We start from the raw sequence: 20696 nt of genomic DNA, 5'->3' as shown, positions 1-20696 counted from the left end.
AGCCATTTATGTATTACATTTACATGTTGAAATACTCTGAAATAATTTCACCGATGTACTTTTACCCTTTCAGCCAGTAAAGAAGAAGAAAATCAAGCGTGAAATAAAGATTTTGGAGAATTTACGAGGCGGTCCCAATATCATCACACTGGCAGACATTGTAAAAGACCCTGTGGTGAGTATGGTAGGCGCTGGCAAGGCCCACCAGGGCTGAGGTGGTGTTTGACCTGGAGCACAACTGGCCTCTTTATTTTCCCCCTCTACCGTTAAGTCCTGCTTTAAAAGTGCTTAATCAGTTATACCATTTAACTAGCTTGGGTCTTTCTTTCAAAGAGACCTCCACCCACAGACTATTTCTTATTCTTCTAGGCTAAGAGACTGATAGCACTGGAAACTGAAATGTGTTAATCCATTTTGCAAACTCAGGTCCGATGCCGATGGGCGATGGGCGCATTGTCGGGCTGCCTAGAGCCTGGTGAGACTTCAGCTCCATGTCTTCTGTTTGAAATCCATCCCAAAAATGACCTAAGTGTGGTGGTGATCAGAGTGGGGAGGGCTCGTAGCAATAGAGGGTTTCCTACTACTGAGGCAAGGACTACCAAATTCACCACGTAGTATCTGCCAACATTGTGCCTACTAAAGCTGCCAGGGCTATTGCTAATGTGTGTTTTCTTTTTCTTTCCCCTAGTCACGAACCCCTGCCTTGGTTTTTGAACACGTAAACAACACAGACTTCAAGGTATAATATATAACCAACCATTTCAAGGTGTTGGGTTTTTAGACCACATAGAAAGCCTTTTAGCAATGTTACTATTAGAAGAGCTTCCTTCTAACATGCTTCGAAAGAGCTTTTCATCCTTACTTAAGATAGAGAATTTATCCTTATTTTAAGATAGGGAAACTCACGTAGAAGCAATGTCTACTTTCCACATCTTGGTATTTCACTCTTTTGTTTGTTTTGTGCTCTTTTTAGTTACCAATACATTTACTTCTCACCACCTTTACCATTCATTTGACACTTTCTACAGATGTCAAACCTAATAAAAGCCACAGCACGTGTTCAGTCAGGATCTGGCTGTAGGGATTTCACGTTAAAACAACTGTATTCGAGAAGGAATACATTGTGTGTGTACAAGCAAGGACTGCTTATACCTTGGGATCCCTCAGAAATTCTGGGCTATAGATCTCAAAAAGGGGGTGGGTAGAGAAGCATGGTACAAACTCTGGCATAACACCGACCTCTACAACAGATCTCTGACTTCCAGCCCATCTGGTAGCCTCCTTATTTCAAACAGTTCTCAATTCGAGTACAGCAGAGGAATGTGGGCACTCTCTGGGGTTACAAGCTGTAAAGGTACTTGACTTGCCTTTTCACAGTCCTGTAGTAAGAATGTTATGTGTCAGTAAACGGGTGAATCCTGTGAACCCTTTGCTGGGAGGATGAAAAAAAGGAAAGTAAGTATTTTAGAAGCAGAATGATAACTTGAAGGAAAACTGTCAGGATATCACTAACAGCTGAATGATACATAGATTTAAAAAAAAAAAAAAAAATCTGCAGCTTCTTGGAACCTGGAAAGGATACACAACAGTTCAGAGTTTACTTTCAACTTGGGATGGGAATAGTTCTGTCAAATTGACAGATTTGGCAGGGAGCCATCTTGCATACCAGCTGGTGACCCATAGTGCTTATATAACTATATACATCAAAGGTGGGTTAGTTCCCTACTAAGGAAAGGTGTGTATTTGCCAAAATGCCTTATATCGGAAGGTCTGGAGGTAAATGCAAAGCAGACTAAACTTCAAATGTATGGTATCAGTGCATGTTGCATGTGTAAATTGGTACGTTCCCAACAGTGGGTTATAGCTTAAGCAATACAAGTTTAACTAAGTCTTCACTTTTGCATATAGAGTTAAATACCCAAAGTATCTCTTTTAAAAAGTAAGTTTCTGTTGGAGAAGTAGAGACTGATGAACAGACACATCCTGGAACGGTAGCAAACGAGCCAAGTCTTGGTTTGAATTACTACAAACAAAGATGAGAAATTGCCTTCCTATCAGCATTATTTCACGGCTTATATGTTGCATTTGTCTTTAACAGCAATTGTACCAGACGTTAACAGACTATGATATTCGATTTTACATGTATGAGATTCTGAAGGTAAGGGAACCTGGGATACTAAATATCTTTAGTTTGCTCTTCCTTTTGTTAAATGGTCCAGTTAACTGTGGAGAAGCCAGTGAATTAACTTTGGAAAGTATGTTGAAAGAAGGGGCCTCTTCATGTAAGTGTTTAGTTAGTTAATAGCATCAGAACCCTGCGCTAATGTAAGCATTATGGAATAGAGTCTAGTAGGAACGTAATTTAGAATGCTTTGGAAATGGTATTTGGAAGTGAGCTGGGGCCCCTTTAAAAAATACTTGTAATCTCCATCGTACTCCTGTGAAAGTTACAATTAGATTGTCAAAACTTAACAAAAATAACTTCTGATATGCTGGCTTGTGGTATACTTTATTTTACTTAAAATTCTACAAGTAAAACAGTAAACTCCAACTCAGCCCTCAAAGGGTCATCGTCCTAAGGATTATGTAAATCTCTGCTCAAAGATTGCTGATTTAGAGTGGACTTTGATTTCTAACATGAGATCACCAATTGTCTTGCTCCTAGTAAGCATTAAGATCATCTCTATAGATGAGAAAATTGTGAAGAGGTGGCTAAAGATTCTTACTAAATGAGGGTTGCTATAAAGCCTGCATTTGAATTTTAGTAGTACCCTAAAGAGGCTATCCCAACAGAGATATTTGATCTCTCCATTGGCTCCTGCAGTATTGTGACAGGCGTGACTTCACAAAGTTAAAGGATATACTTGTCTAGCCCTGGAAACTATAGGAACCGAAGTTGCCCTTCAGGAAGGACAAGAACTTAGCCAATGACATCAGCTGGCTTAAAGGCTGGGATTAGCAAACCCCAAAGGTTATGCTACTCAGTTCACCTTAGTTTGAGATTGGACATGGTTTTCAAATCGGATTTGATGTAATAAATCAGGTACAGGACAAACAATAAAATTTTTGGCTTTGTGGGCCATAGGTTCTTTCTCACACTATCCCTGTGGTCACACAAAAGCAGCTAGAGATGATACGTAAACAAATTGGTGTGGCTGTGTTCCAATAAAACAGTCACGAAAAGAGGCAGCGGGCCATATTTGGTCCATGGGCTGTGATCTGCCAACCTCTGTTGTGTGCTCTTAGCTGCTAGAAGATTATTGTTCTTTGAATGAGAGGTTTGTAGAACAGACCAGTTTTCTTATTTTGAGGGGCCTGTGTTTCTGAAAATGATCCAGCCTTTGGGTAAGGGGGAGATACTGGAAGTGTTGCAATTGGTATATTCTTTCGGTGTTTTTCAACAGAAAGGATGTTGAAACAACAGTGCAGGGACAGAACTTGAAGTCCAGAGGCTAGGAGTTTTCTTGACTGTGGGATCTTGAGGAAGTCTCTGAAGAAGAGCTGTGGGAGTGATTGTCCTGTTCTTGACTCACAGGGGTTTTGTGAGGCTACAAGGAAACCTATGGTGAAAAAAGTAGAAGACTTGAAGAAAGTCACTCTTAAGCAGGCTCTTTCTTTCTTATCTGTTCCTCCTACAGGCCCTGGATTATTGTCACAGCATGGGAATTATGCACAGAGATGTGAAGCCCCATAATGTCATGATTGATCACGAGCACAGAAAGGTAAAGTGATAGACCGACAAGTCTTATTTATCAATATGATAGAGTTTAGGCACTTGATAAATGTTTGGTAAACGAATGAACTCATTAACAAATCATAATGTTGAAACCACTATCGTATTCCTAAGAATGCTATCAAGAAGGAAATAGATTTGGGGTGCCTGGCTGAGTCAGTAGGTGGAGCATGCAGTTCTTGATCTCGGGGTCGTGAGTTCAAACCCCATGTTGGGTGTAGAGATTACTTTTAAGAAAGGAGGGGGACGCCTGGGTGGCTCAGTCAGTTAAGCGTCCGACTTTGGCTCAGGTCGTAATCTCATGGTTCATGGTTTTGGTCCTCTCATGGGACTGTGTGCTGACAGCTCAGAGCCTGGAGCCTGCTTTGGATTCTGTGTCTCCCTCTCTCTCTGACCCTCCCCAGCTTGCACTCTGTCTTTCTATGTCTCAGAAAGAAATAAACATTAGAAAAACAACAACAACAGATTAGTGGGCAAAACATTAACTTTGGGCAGGGAAGCTGGCTTCTAGTTTCATTTATTAAATAATTAATCTCTTGGGAAACTCATTTACCTCCTTTTTCTTTTATAATGGGTATAATAATAATTGCTCTGCATGCCACTAGACTATTATGAGAGTCAAGTATACACGGCTGTGACATAGATAAAATATTCAGAAAATGCTGCTGCTTATTAGCAAGTGTCATGAGGCCCCCAAACTTTACAAATGCTTTTAATGAGAGCTACACTGACCACATGACTTTATAATCAGTTTTTTAAGGTGACCAAGCCCACCTTTTATAGGCAGTAATAGCTATCTGTTGTATACTTTGGGGACATAGTTGATTTATTCATTCAACTAATATTCATTTAGACTCACACTGTTTAATAAGTATTGTTCTAGAGGCTGGGGATATATGTGTGAGGCAAATAGACAAAAAAATTCTTGTCCGTAGGGAGCTTGCATTTGCAGGAGGCTGGTGGAATAAAAAGTTAATAGTGATATTACTGGAAGAGGGGCATCTGGGTGGCCCAGCTGGTGCTGACTTTGGCTCAGGTCATAATCTCACGGTTTAGTTCATGAGTTCGAGCCCTGCATCAGGCTCACTACTTGTCGGCGTAGAAACCGCTTCGGATCCTCTGTTCCCTCTGATCCTCTCTCTGCCCCTCCCCTGCTGATAGTCTCTGTGGTGATGTGGAAGAGAAATCATAAATAGGGAATCGTAAAGGGTGTTAGGGTTTTAAATAAGGTTGTAAAAGAGAAGGTTTCATTGGGAAGGTGACGCTTGAATGACATTTGGAGGGAACCAGCCATGTAATCTCAAAAACAAATGTGTCCCAGATAGAGGAAATGGCAGGTGCAAAGGCCCTGAGGCAAGAATGTGCCTGGCATGTTGGATAGATAGAGCTAGATAGAATGAACAGGGGGGATCGAAACAAAATGAGATCAAAGAGATAGAGAACCACATCATGTAAAACCTTAAAGATCGTTGTCAGGCCTTTTCTCTGAAGATGCAGAGCTTTTTTTGCAGGGTTTGAGCAGAGGGTTGACATGCTGTCACTTAAATTTTTAAGAATTCATTACACATCTTTTAGAACAATTAAAAATAGTGACAATACCACATGCTGGCAAGGATGCAGAGAAACTCCATCTCTAATGCACTGCCAGCAGGAACATGGAGTGGCCCAGCCATTTTGGAAAATATCAGACTATTGTTTCTTAGTTTGTTGGTTTCTTTTTTTTTTTTTTTTTTTAACGTTTATTTATTTTTGAAAGAGTGCAAGCAAGGGAGGGGCAGAGAGAGGGGGACAGAGGATCTGAAGCAGGCTCTGCACTGACAGCAACAAGCCTGATGTGGGTCTTGAACTCACAAACTGCGAGATCATGACCTGAGCCGAAGTCGGCCACTCAACCAACTGAGCCAGCCAGATGCCCCTACTTTGTTGGTTTCTTAAAAAGCTAAACATATGCTTACCAAACAGTCCGGGAATATGGCATTTATCCCAAAGAAACAAAAAACTTAGGTCCACCCAAAAACCTATATATGGACATAGCTTTATTTGTAATAGCTCAAAATGGAGAAAAACCCAAATGTCCTTCAGTGGGTGAATGGGTAATTGAACTGTGGCATTATGTGGTAGTATTACTAAGTAGTATTCTTCAGCATTAAAAAGGAAAGAACTAGGGGCTCCTGGGGCTGGCTTAGTTGGTGGAGCATGTGACTCTTGGGCTCGGGGTTGTAAGTTCAAGCCCTGTGTTAGTTGTAGAGATTATTTAAAAATAAAATCTTTTTTAAAAAAAGGAAAGAACTAGTAATGCACCAACTTGGTGAATCTCATCCTGAGTGAAAAAAAGCAGTCACAAAAAGTTACATTAATGGGTCCATTTTCAAAATGACAAAATTGGAGCTTGAAAACAGGGGTTGCACCAGGGGTTAGGAAGTGAGGAGAAGGGATAGCACAAGGGATATATGTGGTGATTAAACAGGTCAAGGTCTTCTGGAAGTTACCTGAATCTACATGTGATAGAATTGCAAGAACTACACACAAATGCATGTATATCAAACTGAAAAATAAGATCTTCCTGAATCATAATCATTTTTAAATGAAAAGCTTTTGGTCTTTCAAAAGTAGAGAATAGAGGCGCAGGGCAAGAGTGAAAGCAGGGAGACCAGTTAGGAAAAGAGACTGTTCCAGGAAGTCAAACAAGAGATGGTGGTGGCAGTGGATGTGATGATCACGGTCAGAATATGGTAGAGCCATTTGTCAGATTTGCTGTGAGGTGTAAGGGAAACAAGAACCCAGGGTGAAAATTTTTGGCCTGAATGACAGGATGAATAGAATTACTTTTAACTGAGAGGGGAGAGGCTGTGGGTGAAGCGGGTTTTGCAGGGAGTGTTCAGGAGGTTTTGTTTGATAGGTCTATTGGGTGGCTAAAAGAGTCAGTTGGCAGGAGGCACAGGCTGGGGAGTCTAGGGGGGGAAGGCTGAGGTGCTGTGTGTGAAGCCATAGACCAGAAATGGTCATCTGGAAGTACTTGTTGATTTAAGAAAAAAAAAAAAAAAAAGGTCAAGGAGAGCTCTGAGGCACTAATGTTAAGGGGTTAAAAAGAAAAAGCATAAAAAGGTTATGCTTTCTTTTGTGCTTTTTATTACATTTCCACTCATTGCTGATACAAGGTAAACGCTGTACCTAGTTAACAGTGAACTTACATGGACAGGCCCAGAGTGATCGGCATTACTCAGGCCCTACTGCTCATACTTGAGATCATGGTCATGCTTTGCACAGTGAGCAAATAAGTTTGCCTCTTGGGCTTGCCTACTGCTTTTTCCATTTTGAGGATACAGTTTGGTCAGAATTGTTTGTGTGGCTTTTCCCTTACTTCGTTCACTCAGCAAATATTTTTTATTTTTCTTTTGTGTACTGGGCATTATGTTGCATTCTAAAAATTGCAGAAATGAATTACACAGTCTCTTCCCTTAAGGAGCTTACAGTGCATATTGAAAAAGAAAGAGAGAAAATGAATATACAGTAAAGAGTTGTAGGTTCTATTAAAGAAATATATTTGGGGTTCAGGGGACTAAAGGCATGGGTTAGTTCTACTTGGATAATTAGAAAAGACTTCACTGAAGGGCTAACTTAAATATCTCAAAAAATAGGGATATGTTCAGTAGGAGTCTAGGTTGGATAGCAGAAGACATTCTAGTCAGAAGAGCAGTTTGAGAAATTGTGCAGAAATGCAGAATAGGTGGTGTTTTTCGGAAACTAGAAGTCTCACTGGAGCACAGGAACTAGATCATGGAGAACCCTGTATGCCAAGCCAAGAAGTTTGATTTTCATTCTAAATGCTGTAAATAGGTAGTCACTGGAAAGGTTTCAGTAGTGACATGGCTGGTATTTTTAAGAGTATTCTTTTTTCCCCCCAATTTATTTATTTATTATTATTATTTAACGTTTATTTATTATTGAGAGACAGAGAGAGACAGAGCATGAGCATGGGAGGGCCAGAGAGAGGAGGAGACATAGAATCCGAAGCTGGCTCCAGGCTCTGAGCTGTCAGCACAGAGCCCAACGTGGGGCTCAGACCCACCAACTGCGAGATTATGACCTGAGCCAAGTCAGACGCTTAACCGACTGAGCCACACAGGCGCCCCTTTTAAGAGTATTCTGATGGCAGTGTGTGGGGTAGCATGAAAGATAAAATTGCTCATGATTTATTCTTCCCTTTTTTTTAATTTCAGCTACGACTAATAGACTGGGGTTTGGCTGAGTTTTACCATCCTGGCCAAGAATACAATGTCAGAGTTGCTTCCCGATACTTCAAAGGTCCCGAGCTACTTGTAGACTATCAGGTGAGAAGAGAAGGGCGGATAAAATTTCGGTCCTGTGTTTTGCACATAATTTGTAAAAATGTCGTTTTGTGCATTTGAGTAGGCCATTTATGCACATACATGGCTGTCCCTTTTATATGAATGTAAAACATGAGTCACTTCAGTTCATCCATCATAACTTGTTCTTATTTTCATAACGTCAGGAGAATATGAATAGATCTGCATTTGATCCTAACTGAAGAGAAGGTACACCAGAGATACTCTTTGGAGTCAAATTGAGAATTGTAAGGTTTAACCAACCTTAAAATAAACTCAAAAATGTTCTCTTGTGATTTTCCTAAATTGTATTTTAAAGACCTTCCCCTTGACCAAAAAAGAACAAAAGCCCTCTTTCTCCTCACAGGAACAAAATCCTTGGGAGTACCTTTCATGCCCGCTCCTTGCAGGTGTTTTTATCAGACACATTGAGAAGTTCAAACTCTGTCCTAGAAATGGCTTTTCTGGGATCTTGAAGCTATAATGCAGAGCCCAAAACACATTTTATGCATAAAAATATTCTTCACAACATTGTTTATAATGGTGATGAAAAACAAAACACTATCTAATTATAGGAGAAATTAAAGATTAAATTCTGAAACATTTATGCACTAAAATAATGCTACACATTAAAAGGTTTCCATGGCCTGTAACAGTTTGGGACCTTCTTAGGTAAGTGAAAAGAGTACATTCCAAATAGTATACAGATTGTTTTGAAACAGGGGTGGGGCGGGTATATAGAAAAAAGACTGAAAAGAAATACATGAAGGTGTTAACTGGTTTTTGGACTTTTGGACTTTAGGTCAGTGGAGTGATATATATTTTTAATAGCAAAGCAGTATTTTATTTTGAATTGCAAGATATTTCATGTATGATAACTATTTTTTTTTTTTTACTTTAATGTAGATGTATGATTATAGTTTGGATATGTGGAGCTTGGGTTGTATGCTGGCAAGTATGATCTTCCGGAAGGAGCCATTTTTCCATGGACATGACAATTATGATCAGGTGATAATTTTGTTCCTATTAGGGAACTTACTGGTCTAACTTAATGATGGCTAGATCTGCCTACCCATTTAGAAACTACTACGGATCTTGCTAAAATACGGATGACCAGCCCCCACTTGAGACTTGTTAATTCAGAATCTTCAAGGGGGGGCCCTATAATATCTTCAATTCATTGCTTATTCAGCCAAACTGACATTGATTTTCAGACTGGTGTTTTGGGAGCCTTTTGAAATCAGAGTTTTTCTCTTAGTCGTCTTAATTTGCAGTGCTTGCTTTATTGCAAAATATACGTGTAAATTTTTTATTTTTTTATTTTTATAAGTTTACTTATTTTGAGAGAAAGTGTGAGCAGGGGAGGGGCAGAGAGAGAGAGAGAAAATCCCAAGCGGCCTCCAGGCTATCAGCACAGAGCCCGACACAGGACTCGAACTCATAAACCATGAGATTGTGACCTAAGCCGAGACCAAGAGTCAGATGCTTAACCGAATGAGCCACCCAGGTGCCCCTGAAAATTATTTTATAAAACATATACAATTAAAAGAATACTGGTTTAAGAAATAAAACATTACCTTAGAATCTCCTAGTGTAAGCATTCATTAAAGAGTTGTTTCCCCCAACATGTTGGGACTGTTTCCTCCAACGTGTTGGGTTTTATATGTAGTGTTTCTGTGATCCTTTTGTCTCTTTATACGGATTAAGTTGATGTTTGTAGATGATGTTTTTTATACTAGCTTCACTTTCCCATAAAGAACAAGGGGCCATTTCTTTCAAAAGAACCTGGAATGATTCTAGGACATTGTGGAAGGTACTGTTGCCTTATTTGAGCACAATGACCATTTTTAATGAGTCAAAGAATACCACCTGAATTCAGTTAAAAATCAGTAACCCTATTCTCAGGACCATGCAGTCCAAGCAGTACAGAAAAAAAGAATAGTCACTTCTCTCAAATAGTTCATAGTCTATCCAGTAAGGGAACTGAACATATAAGGAAATAAGTTACAGTCATAAATGTCAGAGTAGAATCATAGACCAGGTACAAAAGGCAGTTGTGGTGGGAGAGTGGTCTGAATGTACAAGAGCAGCTTCCCAGAAGGGACATCTTCAGTTGGGCTGTGAAGCAGGACAGTGCTTGATCAAGGAGACATTTCAAGGGGAAGGAAGCAGGTTATAAGACCATTTGTTCGGGTGCCTGGGTGGCTGAGTCGTTAAGTGTCCGACTTCAGCTCGGGCCGTGGTCTCATGGTTTATGAGTTCAAGCCCCACATTGGGCTCTGTGCTAACAGCTCAGAGTCTGGAGCCTGCTTCGGATTCTGTGTCTCCCTCTGTCTCTGCTCCTCTGCTCCTACCCCGTTCACGCTCTGTGTCTCTCTATCCCTCAAAAATGAATAAACGTTAAAATTTTTTTTTTTTTTTTTTTTTTTTTTTGCTTTTTTCCTGACACCTTCACATTGAGTGATAATTTAGGGAATTTTATATGGAAATCCATTCCTGCCATGCAAAGAAATTTGAAATATATTGTTAGAAGTTAGCATTCATACCTGTAGTCATGGTGACCCCTTTCTGTTAATTCAGTTAAAGCCGGTTGATTTAATTATGTAATGTGTTTGTGGTGTGGGTTTTTGTGTCTCTTCAATCCTAGTTGGTGAGGATAGCCAAGGTTCTGGGGACAGAAGATTTATATGACTATATTGACAAATACAACATTGAATTAGATCCACGTTTCAATGATATCTTGGGCAGGTAAGTCCTAAAACAAAATAGTTACATTTTCTTTGCCAACACACTTTTCTCTGCAAGTATGTCGGTGGTCTGGCCATGCAGGGTGCTGTATGAACGGGTCTGTTGTAAAAGGATTGCACCAAATGGCCTATTTCCCAGATTCACTTACCAGGAGTTTGAGTGTGGAGATTATGGTTACAGATTCCTGTCAAGTGAATGAAATGTGTAGAGTCAAAAACCAAAATCTCTTGATTTAGCTTGTTTCTCCAAATGACAAAAGCCCTCTCTAAGGGAGAAATAGGAAAAGGAAATGCATGCTTCAAGACTGATTTGCAAACCGTGAATGCTGACAATAGGAATTAGACACAATACGAATCGATTAGCCACTTAACTGGAGGAGGTGGACTTGCCTGATGAAAACAGGCTTCTGCTGGCCAAGTGGCCGAGATGCCAGGAATTGCTGTGGGGGTGGGAAAGAGGCCTGGTGACCCAGCCACCTGACCTCTTTGCTACACAGGACAGGGGCCCTTAATCCTATCAAGTAACCTGAATTATGTTTTGTAGAATCGTGAGGACCCAGATTTCTCTTTTCTGCAACACTGCTATTTCCAGTCTCTCCAATTAGCTTTGTTGTCTCCCTAGTGGCAGAGGGTACATGACCTACTCTCTTGAGTTCTGATCTCTCTTTGCTATTGGCTGGGCTCCTAGCCACTAAAGAAAATGTAGGAGTGAAATGTTGGGCTTCTGTGCCCCTTGGTCTATTTCTCATTCCCACTTTGGCTCTACAGACACTCCCGTAAGCGATGGGAACGCTTTGTCCACAGTGAAAACCAGCACCTTGTCAGCCCCGAGGCCTTGGATTTCTTGGACAAGCTGCTGCGATATGACCACCAGTCACGGCTTACCGCAAGAGAGGCCATGGAGCACCCCTATTTCTGTGAGTCTAACTGTCCAGTCCACAGAGCCTGTGCAGGCCCACCCAGGAGACTGTGCAAGGCAGGGGAGAATATGTGTTGTGAAGAAAGCTCTGGGCCCAACAATTGAAATCCCAACTGCCTTTAGCTTGCCTTCAAGTTACTTGACTCACGGTGAACCTCGGTTTCTTCAGATGGAAGACAGTAATGGCAACAGTCTTGCAGAATTGTTGGGAGGACCGTGGTTGTCTCTCTCACAGGCTACTTGACCCGTGATCACTCCTAAACAAACTGCTTTACTTCCTGTGTGGGAGATATTTCGCAGTGGCTAGTCTGGAGTAGTTGGATTAGAACGGCAACCTTTTATCTGGCCTTGTCTGGCACTCGTTCACTGGAGAGAGTCAAGGAGGTTTGAATATCTTATTGTATGAACATCTTGACCTGGGTTTGTGAGCATAGCTAACTGTGCTGTTCTGAATGTAAATGCCACTTAGTCCCACCCCATCCTCACTGTGACATTAGCCTTAACGTTGGATCACTCCTTGGGGATTGGTGGGATGGTTTTATAGTGAACTGATTATAATCCTGCCCACTCTTCTGTGCCTGACGCAAATGGACAGGCTGATTGAGGTGGAGAGTGAGGTCTGTGGTAATAGCATCAACCTGCACAAACCTGTAGCTTTTGCCCATTTGACACCATGCTTGACCAGCTGAGCTGCGGACTGAAATAAAAGCAATTTACTCTGATAAAATATTACTGTCTTGGCCAGGTTAGATTGTATTGTCTCATTAAAACCTAACAAGATCCAAAAAAAAAGAAACTAACAGGATCATTTTGTTTTAAATCAGCTTTTCTATGGATAATGACCACATCTTCCTTCCATTTGGTTTAAGAGTTGGCCTTTACCACAGTTTGATAGGAAAGATAATCCTATTTTATGTTAGTTGTTTAATTCATGGTGAAGGTTCTTGCCACTTTATGTTCTTCTGGGAATAACATGGACTATAAATAAAATACATACAGAGAATGAGGATGGCTGCTTTAAGGCCCCAGACCATTACCTTCAAGTGTAACAGAACTTAACCCTTTTTGTTTTCTCTAGATACTGTTGTGAAGGACCAGGCTCGAATGGGCTCATCTAGCATGCCGGGGGGCAGTACGCCTGTCAGCAGCGCCAATATGATGTCAGGTCAGTTCTCTGCTAACTTTCGGGGGGGGGGGGGGGGTATGTGTGTGTAGAAATCAGTTATTTTTAGTTTTTCTCCCTCTTTGTGGCCTGATTTCTTATGGCCCTTCTCTTTTCTATAATGCTGATCTTCTTCTTGACAGTACTGACCTGTGTGGTCTCCTCACCAGGCTTCCAAATGCTTTTTTGACACCTGGTTATGTTAGTGACACTGCCTTGAGTAGGGTATCGACAGTCGCTTCTAGGCCAGAGTCCCAAAAATTTCTCACGGAGAGGCTTGAAAGTCCCAGTAAACTATGAAAAGTAAAAGGAGATCTTTGTCTCACAGTTTAGAGTGACAGTAGTTGCATGATTCCCAGAAACAAGATTAAGAAATTGAGGGTGGGGGTAAAGGTGTATAGATCTGTACGTGTACAAGGATGCTTCTCCAGTTTTCTCCCAGAGCATCTGTCATGTGCCTAGCAAATTGTAAAGGTTTGTATGAAATGATTTTTCATTATTGTTGAGTCTTCTTGATTGAAAGCAAGTTTGTGTGTAGAATACACACTTTTGTAAAAGAAACAATAGACTTATCCTCTAAGAATTCTACATGTAGGTAACATCCATATGGGTGTACTTGTAGTCAGGACATTTAGTCAGACACCCTCAAAGAACTGTTGTCACAATTCTTTTTTTAAAGAACTAGCTACCTTTTAGAACTCAAGGTATCTTGAGGTATCCTCAAGGTATGTTGCCTATGGGCAAAATGATATATATCCAAATCCAAGGCTGCTGATTGTAGCCTTATTTGTAAGAGCAAAACATTCCAGCTTTCAGTAGGGAACTAATAAAATGAATTATGGGATATCCATTCAGTGGAAAGCTATATGGCCAGAGAAAAGAATAAATGTTTCATGTTCTTTTTTACCTCTAATTCCAAAATAGTCATGTGGAATAAAAACAAGATTCAGCACCATGTCCAAGGCCAGGAGTGGCAAGAATACATAATCACATTTTTATATGTGATTTTTATATGCACATTCTTACATAATTATATTCATATATATGCATAAAATATTTCTGGAAGGATACACCCCAAAAATGGTACCATAAGTTGGCCAAGCAAAAGGGTAAGAGAAATTTTTCACTACATACTCTTCTGCACTTTTGGTATTTTGAACCATGAGAATTTATTACCCGTTCTAGAAGTGTATATGTAACAATTTGAAAATTAACTGGATGGTTGAGGAAGGCAGTCTAACTGGTAATTCTGGTTATTAGATGAGTAGAAGAAACCAAATAAATTCTAAAACACCATTTTCGCATTTCCCCACCGAAAATGACTTTTGGTAATTTGGAAAGCTGCCAGCTAACTAGGCGTCATGATGTAAGAACACGTGAGCTTTGGCTCTAGCCTCGTGCTGTTCAGTAGAGCCGAGACTAGCCACATGTGGCTATTTAGATTAGTTAAAATTGAATACAATTTAAAACACAGTTCCTTAGTTGCACTAGCCAGATTGCAAGTTCTCATTAGCCACTTGTGGCTAGTGACTACCATATTCACAGAGATTACAGAGCAGAAAGTTTGGTTGGAAAGCGCCGCCCTGGAGACAGGCCTCTGTTTTCAATTCAAGGATAGTTGCTACTTACCAGCTGTGTACTTTGTACAAACTGCTTAAACTCCCCCAGCTTAGATTTCTTTACCTGTCTCTTCAATTGACTTAGAAATTAATTGTAACTTGAAATTAGATTTAATTTGTAAAAATCTGGCTGTGTAGAGGCCTTCAGAAAAAAAAAGAATTACTGGGGCGCTTGGCTGGCTCGGTCGGAAGAACATGTGACTCTTGATCTCCGGGTCATAAGTTCAAGCCTCATGTTGGGTGTAGAGATGACTTAAAAAAGGGAAAAAGAGAATAACTGTTGTGTCACTTTTGAAACAGGTGAAAAACCGGGGACTAAGATTTCCATGGTTGGTGTCTGGCTCATTGTCAGCTGTTTTCTTTTAGGGATTTCTTCAGTGCCAACCCCTTCACCCCTTGGACCTCTGGCAGGCTCACCAGTGATTGCTGCTGCCAACCCCCTTGGGATGCCTGTTCCAGCTGCCGCTGGCGCTCAGCAGTAACGGCCCCTTCTGTCTCCTGATGCCTAAGCAGAGGTGGGGGAGTCGACGCTCTCCTTGATGCAGCTTGCGCCTGGCGGGGAGGGGTGAAATACTTCAGAAGCACCGTGTCTGAACCGTTGCTTGTGGATTTATAGTAGTTCAGTCATAAAAAAAAAAAATTATAATAGGCTGATTTTCTTTTTTTTTCCTTTTTTTTTTCCCTTTTTTTTTTTTAACTCGAACTTTTCATAACTCAGGGGATTCCCTGAAAAATTACCTGCAGGTGGAATATTTCACGGACAAAATTTTTCCCCCCTTTTAAATTTAATTTCTCATCACTAAAGAACAAAGATGAACCAGCCTCAATCCCGGCTGCTGCATTTGGGTGGAGATCTCTTCCCGTGTCCATCATTGCTCCCCCACCATCCCACACTTTGGGGGATTTATATCTCATGCTCTTCTCCAGAGATTATAAAAATGTAGCTTCTTCAAGGGAGGTGGGAAGGAAGAAGGAAGGGAGGACCCAACCTACAAGAGCGTTGTGCTGCTGGTCACTTTTATCACTTTACTCCGAGTGCTTCAGTGGGGTTGTCATGGTGAATCTGGTGGAAATATGTCTTCGTTTCATTGAGATGCTGAATATCACCTACCCAAAGTGCAGACAGGTCCTGAAAACTTCAATCTGAATCATGTCTTATTAACCGAGCCCTAAATCAACTCACTTAGACTTCTAGTTCCAGTTTAGTTTAAAATGTTAATAATACCTTCCCTCCCAGTCTCCTTACCTTGGTCCTCTCCGCCTTCATCTCCCCACATGCTCTGTAGCTGGTGGGAGGGGGAGGCAAAATCTTTTCCAGTTTTCTTTGACTTGGCCATTTTGAATTCAGTTAGTTACTGGGCTTAACTTATTGCTTTTTGCAAAAGAAACAAACATTGTCTATATAGGTTTCATGCTAGCAACTCTTTCAGAGCTAATGGAAGATGTGGCCACACGGAGTTTCATTTTAAGCTTCCTGCCTTCTTTTCTTCCTTTCTTCCCCTTCCTTCACATGCCATCCAGTGAGAAGACCTGCCCCTCAGTCTTGTAAATGTATCTGAGAGGTAGGAGCAGAGCCACTCTCTCCAGTGAAACTGAAATGGTAGACCTGTAATTGTGGGAAAACTATAAACTCTCTTGTTACAGCCCTGCCACCCCTTGCTGTGTGTATATATATAATACTTTGTCCTTCACATGTGAAAGATCCAGTGTTGGAATTCTTTGGTGTAAATAAACGTTTGGTTTTATTTATCAAGGTTAGATTTAAGTTCCCTGTGTAAAGGTCTCGCTGGGTGGGTGTCTCACGTTCACATCTGAGGGGCCTGCAGCCCTGTACCGTGGAGGCTTCCCAAGGCCCCCATTTTTATACACCCCTCATTTGACCCATGGTACCGGGCAGGGCAGAGAGGCCTTAAAAAAGCACCACAAGCCAAAGCGTCTCTGGGGATTAAGGATCCTTTGCCATAAAACTCATTTTGTGTCTCAGCAGTGCAGGGATTGGGGATGGAAAAGTCGCCAGTTTTTGTGTGTTTGTGTGTGTGTAAAGTGGATTTTCCACTGTAATCCAACCACCTAAGTTTATCAGGTGCTTCACTGAGGAAGCCTAGTTTTTTAAGCACAATAGCAAAACCATCAGCTCTGTATTTTCTCCTATTCTTTCATTACAGTAGCTGCTTGTGGGAACTAGGAAAAATTCTTCCAACATATTTTAAGGCCTAAAGTCTTAGTTCCCCTTTCTCCTACCTTTATAGATCATAAGCCTTTCTCGCCTGGGCGCCATAGACAAACATAATTGTTTCAGGAGTTGAATTTAATGAACTTATCTAACTTTATAACCCATCTTGGCTCTAGTAACTTTATCAAGGTGGTGGCTTTCGTGAATAATAATGGTAAACTTTAGAGGAAGCTAAAGCCTCCTTTTATAATGCTTCTCAACCATAGGGAAAACATTCTGACAGTGTGGCAGGGTGATTTTCTTTCTTGTGGCCACTTACAGTGGATATTTATTGTTCTTGACCCTTTTATGCCCTAGAATGCTGTGGGGGTTACCATGTGGAATTTGTGCAGAAGCTAAAAGCACCGGATGTGCCAGAGATGCAATTTGTGATTACGTTTGCACTGGATTGTGATTTGAACAGGACACTTACGACTAATGAATTCTTTCTTTTGAGGTGGGGAGGAGGGTTGTAAATCGAGACTTCACATCCCACCCTTGTAGCTCAGAGAATCTAGTTGTGGCTGAGGCTGATGTGGGGAGCTGCAGACAGCTGGACCTCCTAACACGCATCAGGCCTTGCAAGAGACGGAAGGTGAATGCAGAGGACTCTGAAATGCCACCCAAGAGCCTTTTAAAATAAATAGAAGTTTTTAAAATGCTACTTAAGGAGTCACTGCAGAAGCATGAAAAAAAAGAAGACCCAGTTGGGCGGGTGGGTGGGGGGCAAGGGTTTACAGAGTAACAACTTCTGTGTTGTTGTAAATTACCTCATCTGTATACCTTGTACTGGGACACTTTATTTCTCAGCGGCTGCCTGTGTCTGCAGTGATAGATGGCAGGAAACGCAATGCCAGTATAAGACAGTTGTGTTGGCAATTACTCTGAAAGGTTTTTTAAGTAATTTTTAACTTTGTTTGAAGTGCCCCCCTCTTTTTTTTTTTTTTTTTTTTTTTTTAAGTTTGAAGTCAGAAGCTCCCCCTCGTCCCCTTGATTTATTGGTTGTAATTGTATTGTAATTGGTATAACTAAAACATAACTGTGCTGGGAAGAAGTTGTGCCATGAAGGTCTTTAATTTTTTTTTTAAATAAAAACATTTAAACATGAAATGTCCCTGCAGCCTGAGCAATATGCTTCTCAAAAACCGACACCGTCTGTGTTAGATGGCTTAGGTCTCGTGTGTTTTGAATTTAATACTGGGTTGATGGAGATGTGAAATGGGATGGATTAAGATTGGTTGAGGAGCACTGAAGTCTGGACGTTTTTGACATCAAGATTCAGTAAAGAGGGCGTGATGTTGTTGCTAAACAGGACTGGTTTCATTCTTGCCCTTGTCACATACTTGGCCACTTGGCAAGTTACTTAACTTCTGAATCTGTTTCATCATCTATGAAATGGGGCCACTGCTGCCTTGGGATTGAATGAGAGTAAATGTCAAGTATCTGGCACCTGTTACGTCCTTGATAAACCTAGTTTCCCTGGCCCCCTGGTATGGAGGATTGGTCCTTGGTCCTGACTTTGCAAGTGATTCACAGTACTATCCATCCTTGGGACCTCCCGGGACCTCTGTGTGTTCAGTCAGGGTGAGGTTGGGTGAGGTGTCTTCAGAGTTCCTTTTCAGCTCTAACACTGATTTTAGAAGCTTTGAGTGATGTTTTAAATAAAAAGGTCCATGGAGACAGCTTGTTCATTAGCAGAAAAGATCGGTGTTGAGTGAATGGCAGTAAGCCCTGTGGAAGGTCGGCCTTGGAGATACCTTAGCCCTGGAGGCAACTTGCAGTCTTGGGGCCTGGAATGAAGATGTTCTGGTGAGCTTACAGGAACATACTTGGCAGCTTAAGCAGAAACTACTCAAAGGGCTGGTAAAAGAGGTGAAATTTAGTTGACTTGCTTCCCACTGCCAAATGAGTAAATTCTGTAAGATTATATATTTGAATTGCCATTCGATCTTTCTCGTTTAACCACAACTTTAAAAAATTGAAATCAGAGGAAGTGCTGTTATCCCAAACTTCTAGTTTCCTTTCAGTGTTCACTGCATACTATTTTATGACATCCACATGTCATTAATATTGGGCGTTGAAACGTGTGGTTTAGGTGAAAGGAACTATTGTGTAATACCTTGTATCTGAAATGTCTAACTTTCATGAACTGTATTTTATTTCCCTGAACTTCATTTCATGAATTTATTTCCATTTTACACAGGAGACAGGAAGACTAAATTGCTGGAGTGGGCCCATTAGAGACAGAGCAATCTAGTTTTTAAAATTGTCTTCAGAGTATGGCTAATTACCATAGTCCTAAAATAGTTGAGAAAACTGGAGATTGGTTGACAGACTGGGGGATTTTCATTTCCTCTCAGTCTTTAAATTTCATCTTGCCTCACCTGTTGTCAAGTGTGGTTATAATTAGAACTGACCGTTAGACATCTCTTGGAAAAATCTGGCTGTTGACCACTGCCTGCAGATTCCCACCAGCAGATTCTCTCCCAAGATTAGGGTTGGGTTGGGTGATTGTGCAGTCACCAGTCCTTGCCTACCCCCCCTGCTGGTAATCCCCTCCTACCTTGTGCCTAAGCGATAGGGACTGTGGCTGATGGTCCCTGGTGACATGCTTGTTAGAGAGACTGTCTCCCCGGGGCCTTTTCCTGCTTAAGGAAAAAGTTAGTAACCAGAAGACTTTGAAGTAAAGAAGTCCCCGGTTCCCTCCTCAAAAAACACGTGTCTAAAAACCTTGATCTGAGCAGATGTTCCACCCTATCTCAAGTGCCCTCAGCCTGCTTCCCCCACTGCCATAACTATGCCTTTGCCCTTCTGCCTGGTTACACCTGAACGTTGATTGTATTGTTGTCTCTCTCGGCCTACACGTAAACTCCCGCTGACCTTGTAGGTCTTACTAATCTGTGCGTCCTCATAAAAACTTTTCGGAAAGTATGCCAATATCCCTGAGGATTGAAGAGGATTGAATAGAGTAGCACAAGGAAAATGCTTAGCACCATACCAGGCTCATAATAGATGCTCAGTAAATGGTAATTCCATCCTCGGCTCCCACTTCCACCTTCCCACACACACGCACACGTTCCACCACACGTGTGTGCACGCGCACACACAGTAAGTAATGAAAGTACTGTTGCATGAAGGGCATCTCAGATCAGAAGAATCTTGCTCTTAAGTTTGCAGCTGTAATTATGAGCCACAGGCCAGACTGAACTAACGTGACAAGAAAATGTTTATTTAATGAGGCCTTGGTGAAATCATAAGTGGCTGAAGACTAAGCAGTGATCCTTACCAATTTAGTAGACTTGGATGCTAAGAGAGTCCTGCTTTCCACCATTGTATATAGTAATAGGAAATTCAGGCTGTTCTCTGTAAAATAGACGTATAGAGGGTGTCACAAGATAGTCTGGTTCTGGAATCAATCTTCACGTATTCAAGTACTTTCTAGATTTTATACCTTACTATGATGCTGTGCTAAATGTCAGAGAAATAACCTAGTAGAACTTAAGTATCCTGGTTCTAAACAGAGTTCTGTCTGGGTGTATGGTTTGGGGTCAGTTAGTTAATCTCTCTGCATCTTCACAAGTGATTTAAATTACCATATAACACTTTGGACCTGTGCCCGTTACAAAGAAGCTATAACACACCCGTGAGCCTACCGTTCAGGTTAGGTCTGCATTACCAATACAGATGAAGCCCCCTTTGCCCTTTATTTCCTGATCATATCCTCCTCTCTTCCCTTCTGCCCCAGAAGTCCTAACGTTTTCTGCATCTGTAAAATTGAGGTCTAAATACCTGCTTCATAGGGTGGTGGTTCAGACTCAACAGTCAGTGCTTGGAAAGTGCCTGGCACATGCTGCAGGCGGACTCAATGCTCCTTTCCACTCTGAATTGTATAGTTGTGCAGATTCATATGCAGAAAGACAAGGTCACACGTATAGGGAGGCCATAGATTTGTGCATTC

At 41.2% G+C, this 20696-nt stretch overlaps 1 protein-coding gene across 4 annotated transcripts in view; it reads left to right on the top strand.

The window, feature by feature from the left end:
• Positions 1-16280, top strand: part of CSNK2A1 (casein kinase 2 alpha 1) — a 53223-nt gene extending 36943 nt beyond the window's left edge. For 3 of the 4 annotated variants that reach the window (XM_042980704.1, XM_042980706.1, XM_042980705.1), the window contains exons 4-13: positions 74-175; positions 689-739; positions 2099-2158; positions 3639-3722; positions 7954-8064; positions 8986-9087; positions 10727-10827; positions 11595-11743; positions 12824-12910; positions 14893-16280. In XM_042980704.1, the coding sequence (XP_042836638.1) occupies positions 74-175; positions 689-739; positions 2099-2158; positions 3639-3722; positions 7954-8064; positions 8986-9087; positions 10727-10827; positions 11595-11743; positions 12824-12910; positions 14893-15008 (963 nt within the window). In that variant the 3' untranslated portion in view covers positions 15009-16280. Of the gene's footprint in view, positions 1-73; positions 176-369; positions 476-688; positions 740-2098; positions 2159-3638; positions 3723-7953; positions 8065-8985; positions 9088-10726; positions 10828-11594; positions 11744-12823; positions 12911-14892 lie in introns of all 4 variants that reach the window. The other variant, XM_042980707.1, reaches the window with a different exon arrangement.
• Positions 16281-20696: the final 4416 nt, after the last annotated feature.

The sequence above is a fragment of the Panthera tigris genome, chromosome A3, assembly GCF_018350195.1.
Source record: "Panthera tigris isolate Pti1 chromosome A3, P.tigris_Pti1_mat1.1, whole genome shotgun sequence".
In the NCBI taxonomy this organism is placed as follows: domain Eukaryota; kingdom Metazoa; phylum Chordata; class Mammalia; order Carnivora; family Felidae; genus Panthera; species Panthera tigris.
The sequence above is the reverse complement of the archived record's forward strand: the minus strand, read 5'-3'. Positions and strand labels throughout refer to the sequence as shown.